This window comes from Rhinolophus sinicus, linkage group LG06 (genome assembly GCF_036562045.2).
Source record: "Rhinolophus sinicus isolate RSC01 linkage group LG06, ASM3656204v1, whole genome shotgun sequence".
In the NCBI taxonomy this organism is placed as follows: Eukaryota; Metazoa; Chordata; class Mammalia; order Chiroptera; family Rhinolophidae; genus Rhinolophus; species Rhinolophus sinicus.
Genome location: NC_133756.1, coordinates 33,502,435 through 33,517,883, shown reverse-complemented (window position 1 = coordinate 33,517,883; position 15,449 = coordinate 33,502,435). Strand labels below are relative to the sequence as shown.

At 38.1% G+C, this 15,449-nt stretch overlaps 1 protein-coding gene across 29 annotated transcripts in view; it reads right to left on the bottom strand.

Moving 5' to 3' along the window:
- Positions 1–15,449, bottom strand: part of SGIP1 (SH3GL interacting endocytic adaptor 1) — a 172,743-nt gene that overhangs the window by 106,000 nt on the left and 51,294 nt on the right. For 8 of the 29 annotated variants that reach the window (XM_074334892.1, XM_074334898.1, XM_074334900.1 and 5 more), the window contains exons 2-4: positions 10,754–10,817; positions 4,469–4,493; positions 1,536–1,607 (exon numbers count right to left, since the gene is read on the bottom strand). In XM_074334892.1, the coding sequence (XP_074190993.1) occupies positions 1,536–1,607; positions 4,469–4,493; positions 10,754–10,817 (161 nt within the window). Of the gene's footprint in view, positions 1–1,535; positions 1,608–3,385; positions 3,470–4,468; positions 4,494–10,753; positions 10,818–15,449 lie in introns of all 29 variants that reach the window. The other 21 variants (XM_074334896.1, XM_019731952.2, XM_074334889.1 and 18 more) reach the window with 5 other exon arrangements.

Sequence of the window (15,449 nt, the reverse complement as noted above, 5' to 3'; positions counted from 1 at the left end):
ATAAAGAGAAAGCAAAACCTATACAAAGACATTTTATTTTAAAATAGGAACATTTGAAATAGTAAACACAAATACTAAACACAAACAACAAATCATAACAATACATTCTTTTGGGCAGATATTCAAAATACATACATGTACACACACACCCACAGAGAGCTTTATTAGAGGAATTGGCAATTTGGCCTCATTCACACTAGTGAATTCTTACAAATATATTTGGTCTCACCAGTGGAAATTATCAAGTTGAAGCTAACCAGAGCCTGGCTGAAATTCTTCTGGTCAAAGCCCAAGAAAGAAATTCTTCCGGTTTAACCACTTAAGCAAGGTGCTCATAGTGGTAATAGTGAAGGTAATGAATGCCTCTACTGATTTTCAGTTGGAAAACTTTGAAGAAGCAGGGAAGAGGTTAAGTGGGAAACTATCATTTAAAAACTAAGCTTAATAGTACAGGCAATATTGGCTATTCACCAACACATAAACAATGATTTTTCCCTTGAAGTTGGAGTTATACATTATTTACTTTTATCTTTTCTGTGTTTTCCAAAATTCTACATTTTGTATAAGTAACTTTTATAACTTGAATATATGATTGTTGTTGAAAGATAACCGAGGCTCATGGAAATGTTAATCTTATTTTAATAGGTATTTTACTTTGGTCAGGATTATTATCTGTTCTCATACCATATGATGGGCTAAATCAATAAATGTCGTGGCAATTGTGTTTAATTATACATTTATCAAAGTAGTCAATTTTGACTGGGAAAGCTCCTGTTTTCCAACGTCAGCCCCTAACCACTTAGTGATCCTCAGGTGAGACGTGTTAAAGACACAGGATGTACTGCCTACATGTATTTTTGCCACTAAGGTAGATTTGACTCACTTTGTAAATAATCCTATAGAACAGCGCTGTCTAATATGACTGACCGTGAAGATGGTAATGGTCCTGCGTGTGCTGTCCCATGTGGTAGCCACAAGTGACTATGGAATACTTGAAATGTGGCCGTGTGACTGAGAAACTGGATTTTAAATAGCCACATGTGGCTACCATATTGAACAACACAGTTGGAGTTGTTGCATAGTCTGGGCTGAAATCAGCATCCCTGACGTGACATCCTTTGGTCAAGTACAGTACAAGCCAAGGTCCTGCCATACTCCTGATGTTACTGAGATAATGCTTATCCTAACAAATGATTTGGCTCAAAGCTGATATTACAGCCAAAGAGCTCTTACAAACAGCAGATTCTTTTTAAAATCTGAATACCTTTCCTTTGTCTAAGACAAAGGAAACACACATCTTTTTGCCTGATCACTCTTTAAAAGTGTATTCAGACATCAATATATAGAGTCTACATGGTTGATTTAAAAATTGGTCCCAGGTGTTCAAAAAGTAATTTGAAAATACCTAAGAAAAAAGTCTTCTTAAATGGCATAAATAAATGCTACTGTTTTTGTTTTTTCAAGTTGCAGATTGGGATTTTACTCACTGTTTCTACAACCCCTTGGAAATTTTAAACTCAAATCTGTTTCCTTACCGAAACTTTTTTTCCTCCTTCACGCGCGCACTCTGCTTTGTTATTGTAGGGTGGTTCATGTGGGCTGCGCTGCTGGAATTGATTGTTTTCATGTAGAAAAAGTTGTTAAAGAATCTGTTTGTTCTTCAAGACACATATAAAGAATCACATGGAGTCAGCAAACATACCATAGAAGAAACCATTTCTAGGCCAAATTGCAGGGCCTACCAATCTCGGCAGGGTTCATGAAATAAAGAGTGGACTTGGGGCCCATAATGAGGCTCTATTCAGCAGGCCAGTGTAGCCAGGTCAGGCGAAGAAGGAAGAAGGAGGAAGCTACATCCCAGGCATTAGGCATTATGTGGATCCAGTCCTCATTCAGCCAACACTTAATTTACAGGAGAACAGACACCAGGACTGGTGTCTAAGAGAGACTGAAAAAAATGGTTGTATTTCTAATGGCAGTATGAACAGTGTAGTTCTCTGGATCAAAGCCTTGTTGGGGATCAATACACACAGTGCACATAGCTGACAGCTCCACACCTGGGATCTTTCCTGCACCACTATTCAGGATGAGCAGAGACAATGCCCCCAGTCTACGTGGAGAGGGAAATCTGAACTGCTTAGGGAAAAGTTCAAGTGTATCCTGCATGAATTAGAGTTTGTCCCTGGGTTAGAAGGCATCATCACACACAGCTGCCTAAAGTCTCAGACACCAAGACAGACAGCTCTGCAGAGGATGGGGAGCCAAGTGGGGAGCAATACAAGCCCACTTTCATACATGGAGGCCTGCCACAAAGGCTCTGTAGACTAATTTCAAAAGAATTGTCCCCAGAAGTGGACTTCATTGGATTTTGAGAAACTGAAATTAAATAAGCATCAGTACATTAAGCCTATTATGTAGGTCCTGTGTTGACAAAGTCATTTATAAGCATTACAAACCACCTATACTTTGTATAACTACTTTAGTGAAACCATAAATTTCAAAAGACAATGATTTGGAAGCTAAATCAGCCATGTAAATGTGGACGGGGTCTACAGACACAAGGTCTTAAAGAAATCAGCGTGAATTTGAAAGAAAATCAGGTTGAGATCTCTAAGGACTGGATGCAAACAGAAAGTTGGACCCCTATGTGTTTTCATATTCACTGAGCACAGTTAGTGGGGGAAACTCAGGGAACATTTCCAAATAGTAAAACGAGCAGCTGGATAATAATTTCCAATAACCTACAAAGCTGTACACCCTGTTTCTGACAACATGCATTTATTTTGAATGTAGCCTTTTTCAGGTCTGCCTTAGTTCCTGAGAAAATGAAACGAAATAATTCCCGTTTCCTAATAATCATGACCAGTGATATTTATGGCACTTCCCATTAAGAACAAAGAGGGCATAACTACTAATCAATAACTTTATACGACTTGGGATGGTGGTGGTAAAAGAGGACTCAGGCAACTCGGGTATATAGCCCTGAGCCAGAGTGGACAAATCTGCAGAATCACGGCTAGGCTCAACACAGCACGTACAAAGAGCTGCCTGCTCCATGCCAGCACCATACCAGGCACGAGGATGCATATTCTACCAGAGATTTAAACGGGTGGTCCCTAGGAAAGCAGAGAACACGGAGGTAGCAATAAGGCCTCACGGACAATGAGTGGTTGGGTGGGAGGGGCTTTAGAAAAAGGAAAAAGGACAAGACTGAGGGTGGCAGAGGGAAAGAAGCAAGAAACAGCAATCCAGCCTGGAAGCAGCAGGGAGAGAAAGCAAAGACTAGCTCACAGAGCCCTGCAGAGGTCAGAATGGAGGGAATAAGACAACCCAGGGACGGGGGACCCAGACAGAAGCAAAGAGAAGACACAGAAGCAGAGAGTACCTGAGACAGAGTTAACGAGAGGGCTCTGAGCCAGAAGCAAGAGGTGAGGAGAAGCTGAGTCTTCTGGGTCTTTTTTTTCCCCTGCTGAATAGAGCCTTGATTATAGTGTTACCCAATGTCTGATAAATTTCAGTCTACTTTCTTAACATTTCATGGCGAGAACTACCTGAATGCAAAAGGCACCCGAAAGCTAAAACCTTGAATCAAGTGTGGGAGAAAAACTCCTGCTATAGCTGCAATTAACACCCCAATTTAGGTATAATATTATAAAGGGTGATTTTTCAAAAAAAATATTTTTAACCACCAGATTTATTTTAGTTCCCACTCCAGCCCAATGAGCCTAATGCCAGTTTTTGTTTTTTTCAGTAACAGCTGTTCTTTTGAACCTTCTGAATAGGCATCTGATTTAGGTTTGAAGGAAGTCATTTTAGAAATTGGTGCAGACTCCCGTAAGTACAACTCGGATAAATCCAAGCCAGTGCACCACAGACTTCTTTAAAAATCAAGAAATCTGGCGACTAGCAAGGAGACAGAGTTACTGTTAAATCTAAACCCAGTGGACACATTTTCTTCCTTCAGGCTGTAAATTCAGACATAAGTAGTTTTAAGACCATTCCCTACTTGTGAATTTAATATAGAAAATGTATCTGCAGCTCAACTGTGAAAAGGGAAAAGCTTGTTTCAATTTTATTGGATCTCAGCTCCATTATGACTTTGTGGCCTCTGTTGGAGAAAAACATTCTCACATAATGAGCTTTATATATCATTAAATTGGAAATGAAATAACAGTTGATGGTAGCAGCCCCTGTCTGGCTTTTGACCCACCATATTGATAACTAGTTTGCTTGACTAATCTGGGACAGGGTTTTAGGTGAACGCTATAAAGAAGTTTAACTTGACCAAGACTGCATTTATGTCCCATGGAATTACTACAGAAAAGTTTAACAGTGAGAAGTCTTAAAAGTCATTTAAGCTATTTTTTTCCCATATGGAAAAAAAAAAAAATGAGGGGCTTTAAGAAAGTTAAACATAGCATATCCTGGTGTGCAACCTACTAGTAAAAATGGTCATTTAAATACTTACAATTCCATCTCTATCAGGTGAACCTCTGTAACAAAAAGAAATAGGTAGCTATTAGGAAAATGAATAATTCTTGCTACATAGACTAAAGTATAATAAGAAGAAACATTACCCACCACTCTCCCCTTCTCCCTGGTTCCCAATCCCAATAAACCCAGCTAATGAAAACTAAACCAAAACAAATTGGTCAAGTGATATTTGAGTGCGGGGTGTGTGTGCCGGTGTGTGGGAGGGAGATTGTCATGAACACCTGACGTCCAAAAGGCACCAGTTGCTGGGTCCACTTTTGAGAGGAGAGCTTATTAAGTGTCTGTCCCAGTCTAGCTGGCTCCACGTCAAACTACCACAACGAATGGAAACCGATTTGCTCTCTTATCTTCTCCCCTGTGAGTGGTCTTGAATTATAGTTCCTCTATCAGAGGGAACTTTTATGGTATTTTACAACATATTTTTCTTCCACATTTCTATATTTACTGCTCCTCTGATTATAGGAAAGCAGGAAATGGAGGGTAATGTTTGCCAAGGGCTCCCCCTGGGGACTAGAGTCCAGCACAGTTAATCCACGGTGGCACTATACCCCAGTGCTTAGGGGTAACGGCTTTAGAAGAGGACAAATCTGAGTGTCCAGGCTCCACCACTTATTAGGTCGGTGACCTTGAACATATTACTTAAGCTCTATAAGCCAATTTAAAGAAGATAATCTCTATAAAGAATTTATACTAGTTCCTGACACATAGTATAATCAGTGTTGAAACACGTTTGTTATTTTTTTTCTCTTCCATGATGTCTCTTCACTAGGAACACAAGCCTGCCCACTTGGAGCCACATTAGACTTTGTAGCAATAAAGGAAGGGTATTATTGTTAGTTTGGAAAAGTGAACTGGTGGAGCCAAAGGATGGGAGAGGCAGGAGGGCAGTCACTGCCACATTATAACTTTCTATTTTAACTCACTCCGTCAGGAACTAGGAAAATGTTATTCTATTGACATAGAGACCAAATTATGCTTAGATGGGGACTAGTATTATTTGGAAGATAATAAGTGCTTGGGGTGGACTGTAAAATCTTGTTTGGTGTGGTTGGAACTGTTCTTTAGGAGGTGGGGCCAGGTAATTTCTTCATAGGGTGGGGCAGAGAGAGAAATGCAGAGCGTTGTGGGACATCTTCTGGACTCCAAGATGTGACTCCCTTTCCCCAATAACACACCACTTCAAAATTAGTGTAGAATATACTACTTGGATTACAAAATACTTGAGGAGGGTACATCATTTTTCATAACCAGTTCTGCATCCACATGGATGGAGGGTGAATCAGTGATACCACGGCTGGAAGAAGAGAAGACCGTGATCCTGAAAGACCATGGGAGTTAACAGAAATCTTAGGGTCTTTGGACATTCCCTGGCTATAGGAATTCGTTGGTTTAAAGGAATTTCATCTACAATAGAAGTATAGGAAGAGTCTTAGCTGATAAAAGTTATAATTCATTGAACAAATAGTGAGTGCTTATTATGGGACAGGCACTAGGCTAGGATATGGGGATAAAAAGTAATGAAGACACGCTTATCATAGGGACAATGAGAAAGGCAAATAAATCCAGTGAATTATCATGGCCACAATAAGCCCAGGTTGGCATAGGGGAAAGGTACCAACCCACACTCATCAAAACCAACTTTCCTTTTCACATCTATACATTGCAAAAAATGAGCATTTCTTACTAGGATTTCGGCCTCTGCTAATGGAATTGAGAGAGAGGTAATTTTATCAACTTTTGTGTAGGGTATATCCAGGCACTGATCCTTGTGGGAATGTCTTTGGGGACAGCAAGTAATGGCATGGAGAAGACCAGGCTCTGGAGATAGGCCTGGCTGTGGTATTTCCCACCACTGGTCCTGATACAAGGACATATGTAGAGAGGAATATTAAAAGAGAGGCCACTTGATCTCATGCATATTACAGCTATAGGGATGGCATTTCAAAAATTTTAATTAAAAAACCTGTAATCATACATAGCAGTGTTGTTGTCCTATTCCAATCCTTTGTCTTAATCCATTAACAGAAACGGGCTGGTGGTTGCTAGTGTGGTGGCAGCAAGCATGGCAGTTTAGAGCACTGGCTATAGTGCCAGACTACCTGGGTTTCCTAGCTGCATAATCTTGGGAAAGTCACTTCATCCCTTTGTGCCTCAGTTTCCTCATCTATAAAATGGCCATGATAATAGCATACACCTCGTAGGACAATTAGAGGAGTTAACAGAAGTGAAGAACTTGGAGTAGTGCCTAGAACATAGTATATACTCATTTAATGTTATCTAGAATATAATGATTATATAATCTGACCTACGATGGCAAGTAGAGAGATTTTAGTAGGCCCAGACACTTGGGCATGTGTTCTCAATTCATCTCCCAACCTCTTCTTATGAAGTTTTCTATTTTATTTTTAAATGATTTTAAAAAAATGTTTTAACAGTAGACCCATTGTATTTACTGATTTCTATTTTAAAATTAATCATCTATCATGGACCCTTTGCCTCTATTTTAAAAAGTGCCAGTTACCTCTAGCAAGTACTGCCATTTCTGTTACCCTCCGGTTGGTCTTGATTCTAATTTTGCCTACCTATTCTTCTGGGCGATAAAAGCTGAGGCACTTGATCCTGGACTAGAACACTGGCTTCAAGCCTTATTTTCTGGGTAACCTGCAGTCAGTTCCCTAACCCCTTTTGGAACTGATTTCTCATCTCTAAAATTGAGACATGGCTTCTAACCTTATTGAATTACTGTGATGATAAAAAAAGGATATCAGTACCTGCAGAGGGCCTGACACTTGGCACAAGCTCTCTCCTTTCCTCTATATGGATAGTTAAATCGGGAAGTTCTATCCTCACCCCACTTGCTATCTAACGAGGTTCAGTCAGCTGCAGTTGGGGCTGGTGGCTATCGTAGCAAATGGCTTGGCAACCCGAAGGGAATGGCAACAGCCCTGGAAACAGTTTGCATCAACAAGGGCTTCAATGATGGCAGACTAACATAATCATTACCTAAAGCTAAATTGCCAGAGCATTTTTGCAAACTTTTGCAAGAATGATATTGACCCAATTAGAGAGCAGAGGTTCATGAACAGCAAAGGCCGGTCCTTTGACCATCATTGCCGGTGGAATGAATTTATGACTAATTTGCTGTCATGTAACTATTCTGGGGCACGCCAATGATAAGAAGTTAAGGAGAGATGCTTGGGATTCTACAAGCAAATGTCTTATCGGAGTACTTCAGAGAGATATTGAGCATCTACCCAAAGCTGTGAGGAAAACTTCCTTATTTTCATACCTTTAGAAATGGTGATGGATGAGCAGCGCTTTGACCACATGCGAACTAAACTAGCTCAGCCTGTTCTGAGGAGGTTGTTTGACTTCTTTTCCCTTTTGAGGGACCTCTTTAATTTTCTTCACACACCAGAGATTATGTATGGTTAGTTACAGAGACTCTGTCTTCAAAGAAAAATAGATTTGGTTTCTGCTAATGATGTTTTCCTGTGATGTGTCTAATAGTGTCCTGCATGACTCGTGGCATATTGTAGGTGACAATAGATGTTGCTGACAGACTGACTGGTCTAGTGTCTGGCTCTTTAGGGGAATCAGTTTCCATCTAGTGTACACTGAGGCCCAGAAAAGGAAAGTGGGAAAAAGGCTGTGGGAATGCTGGCAATGCTGGCGCTAAAGCCCAGGTCTTCTGACTCCAGTGAAAGAAGCATCCATCACTTGTTCCAGGTGGTGAATGTGTAGAAAATGACAGTTTCTTACGAAATAATGGTAATTATGTGGTCCTCAGAAAAATAGTCCTAATTCAATCATTTAGAACAATTTGCAAGACTAGAGTAATTTCCATGAAATAATTATTTAACCTAAATAAATAAATAAATAAATAAATAAATAAATAAATAAACAATCCCAAATAAAATGCAAGACCTGGTAACTTAATATTTGTATCTAGTTAAATGTTACCTTTCATTCCCTCTCCCCACCCCCAATCCTTTATACTCGCAGGCTTAAAAGCCTCCACGGTATCAAGGTTGCCCGCTGCCTAGGGAAGAAAGCCCACTGCAACCTGGCACTTCCTGTCTGGCTGTGACCTCCTTTCCAGTCTTGCCTCCCATTATCAGCTTTACCTGTCGCTAACAGGTAGACAAACTGCTCTATTTATCTTGTCCTGAATACCTGCTTGACTTCTCTACTGCTCTTCTCTGGCTGTTATTTTTCCTTCTGCATGAAACGCCTGTCCTCATCTTCTTGAAAAACAAACTCAAACTTCCTCCCTCTTTAAAGCTTCACTGATCAGCTGTCCACATGCGAGCTTTCCCTCAAATTCCCATGAAATACGATTTTTAATTGCCCAGAGGGAACTTACCACACATCAGTTTGTATAAGTAATAGTAAGAGTAGTGGCTGCTGCCATTTACTGAGCATTTACTAAGTACTAGAAAGTATACTAGTCATTTCAAATGTTTTATCTCATTTTGTTATACGAAAGGTATTTTAACTTGCATAGTAGATATTTTATCCTAAGAATTATAAAGTCTTGGAGGACAAGGACAGGGCAATGCTCAGCACCTTGTGCTAAAACATGCATGACAAAAATGTACAGAATGAAAAGCTAAAGGTGAGAAATAAATGTAGCTTCTTCATTTGCACCTGTGCCCATACAACTATCGATTCTCCCGTTTTCTAACTTTCTTTCAGGGATTCTAGCCAAACGATGGGTTTAATGGGCTCATTGTTCTGATATATAACTGATAGATCACATCAGGTCTGCATTTCTCCAGGGTCACAGGTAGGGGCAGCAGAATAGTGGTGCTCTCCTTGTACTGGTCTTGGAGTGGAGTTCTGAGTTCCTGGCCACCTGACTTCCCATATGTAATTTATCTGCCTGGCTCAAAAAGCCACCTGAGATTTTGGGTCAGAGATAATTACTCTGAAAGAGAATTTAAAATGATCAAATAAATGGGATAAAACTTACATCGCTGGACATTTCTGTTGCATCCCCGCGCCACGAGAGTTGTGGGGAGCGAGGAGGGTGGCGCAGGGTTAAGAAAAGACAGTAGTCATGAATAGAGTTTAAGCAGACCAAGGGACCCCCAATCTCAAGGACTGGAAGCCCCGAATTGAGCCTTACATCAGCTTTTATTAGTTCGGTGGGAAAGTAAAGGAGAGAAAGCTTGTCAATCTCAAGATCTGTGAATCCCATACATCATAATAGAAAACTGATTCAAGTCAATCACTCTTGCCTGCAGACAGCTGGACCCTAAGTTTCAACTTCCCCAAGGGACAAAACCTATGTGCATATGAATAGATGGAGAGCACCTCATTGAATCACTTCCCTTGCAGATTTTGGGAAGGACTGCAGTCACAGAGGCTGAGGCTTTCCTTAGCCTGAGGAAAGTGGGGGGCTGTGCCCACCTGTGAACCCCATGGGTTCTCCTGTTGGTCCCCAAGCTACTGCGTCTGGCTTGAGTTGTTCCTTCCGTGAGGAATCTTACTCGTCATTGACTGTCCATCATCTTTCTGGGACCAAACAGGGAGGCATAAGGTGCAAACACAAAGGTTTAGCAAAGTCCCTGAAAGGATCCGTCTTACAGACTCTCCTTTCTTTGGGGGCAGGTAGAAGGAAACAAAATGGTTAAGCTGCTGCATGGCGACACATTTCCAAGAAGAGTTTATTAGTGTCTGTGGGCAATTGATTATCTTGTGTATGATCATTTAAACATGTAAAAGTATCCACAGGGTGGTTTCTGGCATTGGTTTGTTATTCACAGCCAAATAGCCTATCGTTCCTGTAAATTCTATTGGTTGATTTGCAGTTCTGCTTGTTCAAAATCTTGGCATCTCAAGTAACAGCTTTGGGATGTTATCTAGACTGATTTCTGTTTTTGGCTGGCTAGGTCTAATCTACTTAAACAGGTGTTTGCTTCTTCATTTCAGTTACTCAGGCAGTCCCAGAGGTGGAAATGACTAGTTTTAGTTCCCACAAATGTAACAGTCACATTTCCTGCCTCCCAGGACTTCTGGGAAATGTGGTTATCAGGTTATAAAGTAATAATAACACATGATGAAAAATTGAACATGCGATGAAAAGTCTTCATCTTTTTAGTATAAATCTGTGAACTGTTTATGCCAAACAACTGCAGTTTACCCAGATAAAAGAAGAATAACAGAATACACAATGTCCAAGAAAACTCTGTGTGCTCTAAAAATGACAATGACAACAGCAGCTCTTATGGAGTCAAACTTTTAAAATACATACGTAGAATCAGTGTCCTTTTCTTTCTTCCGTATTCCAAAGGCCTTCCTTGTACGTTTTTTCAATCCTGTGGGAAAACGACAAGGGTCAAAGAAATCTATTTTCTGTTTGAATGTTCTTGGCAACATTTAAGTGAACATATTTTTAAAGTTGCAACACATCACTTAAATTTGAATGTTCAAACAGCAAAGAAAATTTCCCCAGTTGTGTGTATATGCACATATGATTCACTTTTACATTTTTTTAACAAATGTTTATCAAAGAGTCAGCACTATTTAAGTTCTTAGTATCATAAGCAACATAAGAATGTAAAAGAATGGAAAAGAGATGGGGGCCAGGTATAAAAAAAATTGAAAATTTAGAATATTGTTATTCATTACCCAAATTGTCACTCTGCCAAAAATAAAACAACCCAAATTATGGAATTAGAGGAATAATAATTTCTATGTTCTTGAGAATTGGATAATTCTGAGACACAGATTATGTAAATCATACCAAGAGACCTACAGTGACCTGAGTCATCTTTTTATCCCATATTCCCATCTCATCTTTTCCTACTTCCTCAGGTCTGTGGCTCAAATGGATTATTAACCAATTCCTGAACATACTTCAACATCTGTATTCCGGTGTCTCACTATTCTTTTTTATGTGATCCTTATCTCTGGTTAAAATGCTTTTCCTATTTTGATGATACTTAGAATTTTAATTCATTTTTCAAGGCCTACTTAGCCAAATGTACTTAGCCACCTCTTCAGTGAAGGTGTCTGTCCTAGTGGTGTAAGAAACCAACTATTCTTTGATTCCCCAAAATGTTGCTTTTATATGTGTTGTAATATATCAACTCTTCCACTTAGTAGTTCTTATGTCAGTTTCTCTGATTGGCTGTCAACTTTTCTAGGACAGAGGCCAAGGATCCTGCATTTGGGACATATACCTAGTACAAGTACCAGATAATATATGTTGATTTAAAATATCTTCCAGGAAGCATCATTCAGGCAGCACTGGGGGTAAGAAGTCGCTTTTCTTCCTTCCTGGACAAAACCAAACCCAGTCTTGATTCTTCCATTCTCCTGTAAAGACTTTGTTTGAGATTCCTATTTCCTGCATGTCCCATAGTTATATCTGTGACTTGTGCTTCTTATGTTCGTATTATTCAAACATGCTAAACGCCTATATATTCAAAACCTTAAGACTTTTTACTGGTGGTTTGGAAAGTCTTCTTCACAAATTGGAGTGGAAATGTCACTGAGTTTCATGATTTGTTTGGCACTACCAGGTGGAACAAAGGGGAAAACACTGACAGAATCAATGATTTGATGACACCATCTTCCAAAACATGTGAGTCAGCTCAAACTGCTCAGATTATCTGAGTCATTCGTTATTTGGCTCTTAGGGTACTACTCAGATATACTCTCCAAAATGCTTCTGTTCAGTCTAATTTTGCATTTTCATAGTCATTCCATTTAAGACATTTAAGTCTTCAAAATGTCAATGTTTGTTTGAAAAACAAAAACTACTCCCATGTAAAACTATTCTCCATTTCTCTCCACCTGAGTTTATAGGAAAACAAACTTACTGACATTTAAAACACTACCCACTCATAATATTTAGGAACACCTTCCCTTCATTCATTTTTAACTTTGATTGTTAAAAACTTTCTTCCTTCTCACCTCTAATTGCCTTATCTCCTTATAGGGACGAAAAAGTCAGTTAAAATCATCATTTTCTCCCTATAATTTTCCTTGGGCTTCAAGTCTCTTAATTGGCTTCTTCATGCTTCTAATTTAGCTTTGGGTTCACCAGGAATGCTATATTCATCAATCACTACCGGTTTTTATAGGACCATAAAACAAATGCTATTATTATCTTATGTTTTCAAATCACTTTATTTTCTGCAACTTGCCCATGATTAAGAAATATTATGCCCTACCAAATAGATCAGAGAATACATGCAAATTTCAGTAATTCTTGTATTAAATTAGTAACAGATCAGGCAATAGTAGTTTTCCATAGACTGTCCTGTTTTTGACCACCAAATTTGGACAACAGTCAATATGAGCTGGGTCATGAATGTCGTAAGTTGTCCATTTGCCAGTGAAAAGTGCACTGGATCAGGATTCAGGAGACAGAATCCATTCCAAGTATCATTTTTAATTGTATAGCTGAGTCCAAGTTATATTCTTTTTGTATTTTGATCTCTTAGTCTATAACAAATCAGCCAATAATAAAGGAAAGAACATGCACATGTTCACAAAATGTTATGCTAATCCATAGCTTCAGTTTCATTGAAAGTCGTATTTCCCATACATAGAACACAGCCATACATGAAATGTATACAGAAATGCACCAAAGATGTGACATTCTAGAAAATAAAAACTAATGCAATTATTGAATAAGAAAAAAAAATCATTGAAAACTTTTTCCTCCTTAAAAGGTGGAAAGATTTGAGAAGTTTAGGAAAATGTGAAGAAAACTCTGAAAGACTGAAGCAAACAAAGTTATGAAATGTAAAAGTTATTCATATCTTAGTAGCTCTTTAAGAAGATGCAAGAAGAAACAATTATACCAACTGTTAAAAGTGAATGAAGGGTGAAAAAGGGGAAAGAATTAAGATGTACAAATTACTAGCTGTAAAAACAGTTATGAGGATGTAAAGTACAGCATAGGGAATATAGTCAATAATATTGTAATAACTATATATGGTGTCAGATGGGTACCAGACTTATCAGGGTGATCATTTCATAACTTATATAAATATCTAATCACTATGTTGTATACCTGAAACTGATATAATATTTTTTCATTAAAATTATTGGAGTGACAATGGTCAACAAAATTGCATAGGTTTCAAGTGTACAATTCTATATAATATTGTTGTCAACTATGATTAAAAAATTAAAAAAATTTAAAGTGAATGGAAAGGTGTGGTCATATCTTTTGAGAGTTTATTTAGAAAATTCAGAGAAATTCTTCAAAAATCAATGATAGTCAAAAATCTTATAGGAATAACAAGTTGAATATACTATATCTGATAATCTGATAAATTTAAAAAAACAGTATATTTAATGATTTCCCACTTCTGACTCCAGAGTTCCATGAAAATTTTAGAGTCAATTTTTATAGTGTAACTGTTTCTGAACTGTGTTATGAATTTTTGTCAACTATTTTTTACCCAAAATGGGAGGGGGGAAAAATTAAGTGTTTTTGAGAAATGAAGTGACTTTTCCCTTGCCAATATCAAAATAGGGAGCCTTAAAGGGAAAGAGTTTTATTGTCCTGAAGATCTGTGATTAAAACAGTTTGCTCCCAAGCTGTGGAATTGAGAACATCTTCCTGTATGCATCCAGAACTGGCGTTTTAGATCAGTAACACAGGAAGTTTCGCCTGTGCCTTTAGCTTCTCTTCACCTAATTTATATTCTTTTAGCTTCCTTTGGTATTATGGGAGAAGCTAGTCATGTCTGGGAACGACAACCACAACAAAATTAAAAATAGAATGATTTTTAAGAGGGTAGGAAAGCTTATTTCAAAATAGGCAGTCCTGGATATGATGCTACAAGATAATGAAATAAAGCAACAAATATAGAAACTGACAACAGCAATGTCTCTCTCTCTCTCTCTCTCTCTCTCTCTCTCTCTCTCTCTCTCTCTCTCTCTCTCTCTCACAGTACGAAGAAGTCTCATTATTATAATACTACTAGCTATTATTACTGAGATCCTACCTATTGGCCAGGTACCAGTTGCATTGCATATGTTGTTTCATTTAATTCTCTTACAAACCTTGTGAAAAAGTAGAAGGTGTTTTTGTCTCGAGTTATGAACCCCAAATCTTAGAGTTCTTTAGGACTTTTTCTAGGTTCCTCTACAACCTCTCCCGGGGGCGATTTCATTCACTTGTATGGTTTCATTTGTTATCTGTATGTAGATAAATCATAAATCTATAGGTGAGAGCCAGTACTATTTCATGAGCTCCTGAACATATAGTACTTCTTTTTATAGTCAGGCTTCTACAAAGAGACATTCGATTTCTTCAAAAGCCTTTAGGCTCCATTTAATTTTATACATATAATATATATTATAATATATATTTTATAATATATATTATATATATACATATATATACATATATATATATATATATATATATATATATATATATATATATATATTCAAAACTATAATATGCCCAATCATTCAGTTTAGTATTTTTTTCTGAATAAAATTTCCTTAAAATGAAATAGCTCTCCACTGACCAATGGACGGATAAACAAAATGTCATATACCCACGCAATGGAATATTATTCAGTCATAAAAAGGACTGAGGTACTGATACATGCTATGACTTAAATGAACCTTGAAAACATTATCCTGAGTGAAAGAAACCAAATACCAAAAGCTTCATATTGTATGATTTCACTTATATGAAATGTCCAAAGTAGGATATTTCATTGATACAGCAAGAAAATTAGAGTTGTGAGGGGCTGGGGAGAGGGGGAGTAGGGAGTGAATGCTTAATAGGTACAAGGGTGATTAAAAATGCTGGAACTGGATAGTGGTCCTGGCTGCGCAACGTTAGCAATGTACTAAATACCCCTGAATTGTGTACTTTAAATGGCCCCAACGGGACATTTTATGTTAGATGTATTTTATCACAATTAAAAAAAAAAAAGAAAGGAATAGTTCAAGCCAGATTATTCTGT